General features: G+C 41.4%; 1 protein-coding gene across 1 annotated transcript; it reads right to left on the bottom strand.

The window, feature by feature from the left end:
- Positions 1–2,252: 2,252 nt before the first annotated feature.
- LOC149147380 (uncharacterized) lies at positions 2,253–7,745 on the bottom strand. Its single transcript, XM_089441815.1, has 3 exons — positions 6,601–7,745; positions 3,332–6,472; positions 2,253–3,180 (listed from the first exon to the last, which is right to left on the bottom strand). Exons 1-3 carry the CDS (start codon positions 7,743–7,745, stop codon positions 2,253–2,255), a joined length of 5,214 nt encoding a protein of 1,737 aa, XP_089297941.1.
- Between the last annotated feature and the right edge of the window lie 358 nt (positions 7,746–8,103).

Below are 8,103 nucleotides of genomic sequence, written 5' to 3'. Positions count from 1 at the left end.
TATGAAGAGAATTCTCACTTCTCATAAACCCCACTAAAATCCACACAAGCGCATACCTAGAGAAAATATTTATTAATACGTGACCCAAATATCTACTTATATATTAACACTTAAAAGCATGTCCTTCCTTGTAAGAGGTCAAAGGTTCAAATCCAAAATGGGGTAGAGTATGTACACCTCTATGGACTTTAGAAGTCAAATAGTTGCATGGAGGAAATTCTCTTGTCCCACAAACAAGGGGTCTCATACACCAATTTGGTGTCTAGCTTGGTCGTGACCTTAAAATTAGAATATTATTGTTATTAGTGGAGGTGTGGTAGATCTATTGTGAATTTGGTTATTGCAAGGAGAGAGTGAAAGTTTGCAATGTTTAATTTTCAAACAATGATAATTTGTTTATATGAATATGGCATATACACATCTTCATATAAAGATCTAAAGTTATGTTTAAGTTTAATATAATTTAGCAATAATGTATATTAATCCAAATTTATAGTAGCCATTTGTGAAGCAATTTGATGTTTGAAGTGCATTAATTGGAGTTTACTAGAGATTTTTGCGAAGTAATTTGATCTTCAAAGTAGAGAAATTAATTTCCTATTCATGCATAAAAACTCGCATAGATTTTGGTGGGCAATAACTCCTAATAAATATTCATAGTTATATTTCTTATCTTACATGAACTTGTGCAAGGAATCACATAAAGTATGGTGGGTAGTAACTCTTGGAAAATATGTTTGTTCACATGAATGTAAAGATGTTCGGAGTTGAATGTGATAAATTATGGCAATAATCCATTCTAGGAGTGATATTTTCCTTATCACATTACACATGTGGTAATATTTATATACATATAATTACTTACATTCATGGATTTTCCAAACATGAAGAAGAAGGGAATTCTATACGAGAATAATACCCGAATTGTGATCGTTTGGAGATCAATTTAGAGAATGTTTTCGTGAATTTGATTAATTCTCTCAACAAATATAATCCTATCTAATGTTTAATATAAATTCTCTTAGGTTTGATGCAACACATGCGAAACCTTTAGTATTGACAATTTAACGAAATTTCCAAAGTTAAACTCATTGATTTTATAGATTATTGGTGAGTGGTGAAATTTGTGGAATTCACCAATGGTATTGACAATTGACGAATGGCTCGAAGTTTCCAAAAGGTAAGAATATTAAATTTTACCTATGGCTGATGAAACCATCGACAATTGACAATTTGTATAAATTTTCCAAAAGTAAAAAATCTTGAATGTCATTAATGGATGGTTGATGAGTCCATTTGAAGTCTGCAAAAACTTTGAAATTTCACCCCATCAGTTATCAAGGATATATTTTGGTTTTCACTAGGGGCAAATTGTGGATTTTACCAATGGTCGAAGGCATTGACACTGAAAATTGGCATATGGATTATGTTTACATATGGGTTTTATTTGCACATGGAATTTATTTATTATATAATAATGGTGAAATATATATGTATACATGGATTAGTATATTAAAGTTTTATTTAACTCCCACTCATGTAAATACATGTAAAGCAAATTAATTGGAGCCAAACATGACATGGTAGGGTTGAATGGCCTCAATGTTGACTTGGCACTACCTAGGTCCAACACATGAACTAGGGTGTTATGCCATTTGCAATGTGTCAGTTGAAAAATAACATTGACATGTCGCTGAGAGCGAAAAGATTCAAATGACCATATCTTGATGATCCAAACTTGGGATTCTAATAAAGTTTATACCACTACAAAACTACCAATGAGTAAAAGGTGATGACAATCTCATAAGATTTCTAAGTTGAACAAGAAAAGTGAAAATTTGGTACCCCATATCTTTAATTAAGCATTACTGGAGTGGGTGTTGTTACAAAGTGGTATTAGAGTTAATCATCGTGCTAACTAATCTATACCCATTATCCCCAATAGTGTACAATGATGGTTGTGTATATTACATACCTAGCCAACACATTTTATTTAATATATAGTTGCTTCGAGCATACTTTCCACTTATATTGGACCCCTTAGAGGCGGAATAACATTTGACGACTACCCAATTCAACCCTAACTACATTGAGCAACTACCATGACAAGATCACGAACATAATTTTTTTTTTTAACTATAACGTATATGTTTTTTTTTTTTTTTTTATAGTAGGAAAAGAGTGGGGCTTTGCCAAAGCAGCCCTGTTTACATCATGCTTGTACTTCTAAATCAGCTGATCTATCTAAGCATTTAGTAAGGAGTTTCTACATATCTGTCCTCATTTATGAACAACAACCCTTTATCTAGAGCAGCCCCTTTGTTGACCATCAAATCCGCTTCGCTGTTTGAGCTTCTAAGTATATGGAAAAATTTGTAGGAAGCAAAGGAGGAGAGCACTCTTTTCAATCTTTCCAGAGATCTATTAAGGCCTGCATTTCTGAATAGTTCTCCAGCATTCAGCTTCTTTATAAGAATCTCCGAATCTCCAAAAACCTGAATGTCTCTGATCCCTTTTTCTCTGGCAATTTGACATGCTTTGAGGAGACTGAGCAGCTCTGCTTGATTGTTAGTCTTCAGGCCAAGACCCCAACAGAAAGAATCTCGGGAGAGCCCTTCAGGGGAATAGATGATCCCACCGGCGCCCGAGGGGCCGGGGTTTCCTTTGGAAGCCCCATCAAAGAAGATTGTGTGGGAGTTTTGAGCTCTCCACCAGTGCTGGAATGTTTCATCTGTGTCTCTCTTTTTCCAGTTTGGGGGCTCTGCTTGTGGAGAAAGGAGATTTTTTCTGTTTTGAAATTCAAACTTTCCAAGCCACCTTTTCTCTACCTGCTGGAGTGATGCATCCTCTTTGTAGTTCTGGTGCTGTGCTGCTTCTAGGAGAAGAGATCTGGCCTTAGCTGCTACTTGCAAGGGAGTGAGATGGAGGTCTTTAAAGATCTTCAGGTTACGGGCCAGCCATATCTTCCAACAGACAAATTTGGGCAGGGCGTTCCAGATTTTGTACCAAATCGATTTTTGAGGAATATACTGAGAATAGCGATGGCTCCAATCTGCGAAGATATCTGGGATAGATATCTGAGTGGGGGAGCTTATGTTTAAATCTTGGAGCGTTAATTCCCATACTTCCTTTGCAAACTGGCAGTCGATGAAGAGATGTTGGGCAGTCTCGGCGTTGCTTCTGCAAAGAACGCACCAGTGAGGGCCAGCGAAGTTTCTTTTTGCAAGGTTATCTACAGTTAAGATCTTGTTGTGAATCAGGGTCCAGAAAAAAAAATTTACTTTCGGGAGAGCTAAAGGCTCCCAAACGTTTTTCCAGAACTCGGCACTACTTATTGTTTCCCGTAGTCTGAAGGGCTTTGTATCCTTCTGTTGTTGTATATTCTCCAGATTGGCCCCAGCCCCACCGATCTTGCAGTGAACGATGTATCGGTGAAGCGTCTTCGATCAGTTTCAGGAATGTATTCATTTGCAGTTGCAGGTGGGCAGGTGGCACGAGGATTGCCCAGCCGACCCAATCGTCTCTCTGATCCCATGAGGAGATATCAAATAAACTTTGCTTCCCAACAGAAATGAGCCATTTCCTTAAGTCAGCGATTTCCTCATTTTCGCTTAGCGGATTTTGTCCCATTATCCGATCCTGCCAAAGATGAGTTTGTTTACCATTTCCTGGTATTCTGTAGACATTTCTTTTGAAAAAATTGCAGCTCTTATAATAAAGCTTCCACAACAGCGTGCTGTTAGCTGTGTAACTCAATTGGAGATTTCTCAAATCAATTTTATTTGTATACTTTGACCGCAATATGGCACTTACAGGATGTCCTGGTTCTTTGATCATTTTCCACAGAATTTTGCTGCCTAAGGCGAGGTTGACCAGAGAAGGATCTCGAATTTGCAGTCCTCCTTCAGCGATGGGCTTCTTGACAGTTTCCCAGTTTACAAGATGTTGTTTCTTATCATTGCCCCTGCCTCCTTGCCAAAGGAAATCTCTGAGGAAAGAGGAGATTTGATCCATGACATTTCTGGGAGCAAGCAGAAAGGCTGCTTGGTAAATAATTAAGGAAGAGAGCTGAGATTTAATTAAAATGACCTTGCCTCCTTTTGTCAACCAGTATCCTCCCCATTTCGAGATCTTGGTCTTAAATTTGCAAATTATGTCACTCCATAACGATCTCTTATTCACCCCTAAGATTATGGGGAGCCCAAGATATCTGATTCTATCCCATTGGGAATGCCCTTTGAATCCAAGTGTGTTAGCTATATTATTGAGCTCCTGTTGATCTGTATTCCAGCTGTGGACTTCGCTTTTTCTTTCATTTACCAAGGCTCCTGAGACTTTGCAATAGTTCCTGATGACCGTGTCGAAGGCCTTTGCTATTCTAATTGAGGCACCCCCCAACAGGATTGAGTCATCTGTGAATAATGCATGGTTCAGGGGTCTTACTCTGTTGGAGGGCTTGAGGCCTGGAATGGATCCTGAAAGTCTTTCAGCTTCAATTTTTCGACTTAATGCTTCAGCCAATATTATGTAAAGATAGGAGGAGAGCGGGCATCCCTGCCTGATGCCTCTCTTGGCTTTAAAGAAATTGGCAGGCCTGCCATTTATGAGGGGGGAAATCCATGGATTATTCATACATGCTTTTAAGAGGTTAACAAACTTAGTGGAAAAACCAAAGGAGAGCAAAACTTTGCTGAGGAATGCTCTGTTGACTCTGTCAAACGCATTCGCCATATCTAGCTTTATGAGCATACCTTTCTCTTTCCTCTGCTTGCTTGAGTGTATAGTCTCCTGCACTTGAATGACATTGTCCAGAATGTGTCTACCTTCCACAAAGCCTCCTTGGGAGTTAGAGATAATTCTGGGAAGCAGAGGCTTTATTCTGTTGGCTAACAACTTTGCCAAAATCTTATAGGAGGCGTTGCATAATGAAATTGGCCTGAATCTGGCAAAGGTTTCCGGGTTAGAGTCTTTGGGGATCAGAGCTAAGTAGGTTGAGTTGGTGCTACCACCTACTTTAGCTTTTTTCATGAATCCCCTTATCATCTTTTGCAGATCGTATTTTATGATATCCCAGCATACTTTGTAGAAATGAATGGTGAATCCGTCAGGCCTAGGGGCCTTGTCAGAATCCATAGACCAGATAGCTTTGATTATTTCCACCTCTGAAACAGGCTTGCATAGTTCTGAGTTGTCCTCTGGTGAGATTAAGGAGGGGATGTGATTGAGGAAATCTGCTTCGTCCGCTTCTTCACCTTGAGCATCCGGGTTGTAGAGGTTTTGGAAGTGTAATTCTGCTGCTTCTTTGACTTGTTGAAAGCCCTTGCAGATTTGGCCCGTCGAAGTCTTTATTTCTGCTATATGATTCCTTGACAGTCTGGCCCTGTACTGTCGGTGGAAGAAAGAGGTATTACGATCCCCGGCTTTTAGCCAGAGGCTCCTAGACTTTAATCTCCAATATTCTTCCTCTTTTCTAAAAGATTGGTAGGCTGCTCGCTGCGCTTTTGTTTCCTTATCCAAGAGTTCTTCATTAATATTTTTGCTTTCCATGTCATTTTGTAGTGAGTGCAAAGCCTGGACTGCTGCGACTCTAAGAGAGATGGGGTTGGGAGCTGGTTTCTTGATCCACTCCTTCAAAGCTTTTTTGGTGAGCTTCAGCTTTTGCTCCCAAACGAAGCTTGGAGAGCCTGAAATGGAGGTGTCCCAAGCTGCTTTCACAGTCTCCAAAAAGCCTTCCCTTTCGATCCATTGAGGAGAAAAACGAAATGGAATGGGGCCCAAATCCTCCTCATCTTCTAAACAGAGATGGATTGGCTTGTGGTCAGAGGACAACTTGGGCAGAATTTTTGATGTTATGATTTTCTTGTTCATGAGGAGGGAGGTTTGCACGAGAAATCGGTCTAGTCGAGCAGAGATATGATCTGTTCCTGTTCTCTTGTTTGACCAGGTGAATAAGCCTTGGATTGGGTTAAAATCTTGCAGATCCCAGTGCTGGGCAAGCTCCCCCACTACTCCCACCATCAGGTCCTTAGAGTTGGTACCTCCTCTTTTTTCTTTGGCTTTCAAAACTATGTTGAGATCCCCAGCAAGAATGATATTGGTGGGGGATTCCTGCTCAAGAAACTCTGCCAGAGAATTCCAGCAATCTCTTTTTTCAGAGTAATTGACAGGTACATAAAGATTGACTAGAGAGAAAGGTAACTTACTTGAAATGTGAGTTATTTCTGTGCATATCCAATGCAGGGTCTCGTGAGAGTTGATCAGCTGAAATTGATCTTCGTTCCAGAGAGTTGCCAGACCTCCCGAGGAGCCCCGAGCGCTGACAGCTATGCCTGCATTTTTCTTCCATTTTAATTTGCTTGTTTCTAGGAGGGCTTGGCCTGCTATCTTAGTCTCTTGGAGCATGAGGACGTCAGTAGGTTCCGAATTTAAAAGATCCTTTACTGCTTCTATTTTTGCGAGGTTCCCCAATCCTCTGCAATTCCAAGATACTAGCTTCATTATTTACCTATGTTAGGGGTGGAGCCACCCTTGGATGACCTGGGCCTGCTGCTTCTTCCGATTGTCATTTCTATCGTGGATTGGCTCCCTTGGGTTTTGAACCGTTCTGCTTCTTCTTCTCTTTTTTCCTTGCGGGATTTCCTTCCGGGTCGTTTTAATGGTCTCTCAAAGAGCTCTTCCTCTGAGGACTCAGAGCTTTCGACTAGCTTTTTCTTTATGATTTCTGCATAGGTGGGGTTAGAGGGGCTGCCTTGGATGTCTCCCCCTCCCTCTTTTCTTGCAGGAGGGGTTTTCTCTTGGTTCTCTTTTTCCTGTTCTTTGTTCGGTGGATCAGGTTGTGACTCCTCAGTTCCTTTTTCTTTTTCTCCCTCTTCCTGAGATGGGATGTTGATGTTTCTGTCCCCTGATGCTGCGCTTTTTCCTGCATCTTTCTTTGCTTGGGCTGTTCTCTGGACTAAGGTCCATTGATCTCCATTCTGTTTTTCAGGTTGTTCCTCCGCTTTCTTCTTGCAGTGCTTGGCAAAGTGACCGTAGCCATGACAATGTCTGCATTTAAAGGGGAGCTGTTCATAGTCGAGCTCTTGGATGTGCGTCCACCCTGCCACCGAGAGCTTGATCGCTTCAGGCAATCCTTCTTCAAGGTCCACTTCGACGCAGATACGCGCACAGGAATATTGGTCTCTTCTAACAGCCTGATCTATGTATTTACCTAGTGCGTTCCCAATGGTCTGAAACGATTTTTGATTCCAGCAATGAAGGGGAAGATGGGGGAGCCTTACCCACACCGGCACAACAGATGGAACGTCTTGAGAGGGATCAAAGTCTGGGTTCCATTGATTTAAATACAATCCCTGTGGCCCCATGAAGTAGGGACCGTTTCTGAATATTAAACTTCTGTCTTCCTTGTTTTCGAAAACAAAAACGAAGTACCCTTTGCCAACAAAATAACTCTTCACTCCGTCTTTTATCAGAGGTTTCCAGTTTCTCTGGGTCCATTCCTCCACGGATTTGGGGGAGGGCCATAGGCCTGTAAACTGGCCTATGAGGCCTCTTTCTGCCAAATTCAGAGCCGCTTTGCAGGTGTCCTCCTCTGGCAGGGCAACAGAGGGTATCTTCTCCATTCTTTTGATAAATTTCTGCTGTGATGCAGAAGGAGGGCGATTTGTCCCATTTGCAATCAAATTTCTGAACGCTGCGACTTCAGGGGGCGGATCCGCTGGGGGGGCAGAGCTCTCAGGAGTCTCCATCCGGCTGCAGAGTGGAGGGCGAGGCTGTGCGCAGGGGCGCAGCAGCCTGGGCGGCGCTGTAGGTCGCAGAACCCTAGCTTGAGAGCAGAGGAGCCGGCCGCGCGCGCAGAGCAATGGTCATCCTAATCTAAACTATTTGAACACATGCATATACACGAACATAAAATTGAAGTGTGACCATCAGTAGAATAAAAAAATATATTGGGTTATCAAAGTAGGGGAATTTTTTTACTGGGAACTAACTCTAGTGACCCAACTCATTCTACTAAGGTTCTTTTGACAAGCTAAAGAAGACACAAAATGAAGGATTGAGCATAAAGTTGTGACTCTAACAAGCTACATTTTTCCTTGGACCACT

The sequence above is a fragment of the Pinus tabuliformis genome, chromosome 9 (assembly GCF_031772625.1).
Source record: "Pinus tabuliformis cultivar Carrire ecotype Pingquan chromosome 9, CPIR1, whole genome shotgun sequence".
NCBI classification, from domain to species: Eukaryota; Viridiplantae; Streptophyta; class Pinopsida; order Pinales; family Pinaceae; genus Pinus; species Pinus tabuliformis.
The sequence above is the reverse complement of the archived record's forward strand: the minus strand, read 5'-3'. Positions and strand labels throughout refer to the sequence as shown.

Excerpts from the sequence above, each read along its gene's own strand:
- LOC149147380 (XM_089441815.1), bottom strand. The coding sequence starts at position 7,745 with ATGGAGACTCCTGAGAGCTCTGCCCCCCCAGCGGATCCGCCCCCTGAA. Across the intron at positions 6,473-6,600 it reads AGAGAAGAAGAAGCAGAACG|AGGATTGGGGAACCTCGCAA; the intron begins GTTCAAAACCCA and ends TTGGAATTGCAG. Across the intron at positions 3,181-3,331 it reads CAGACTACGGGAAACAATAA|AAGCAACGCCGAGACTGCCC; the intron begins GTAGTGCCGAGT and ends CGTTCTTTGCAG.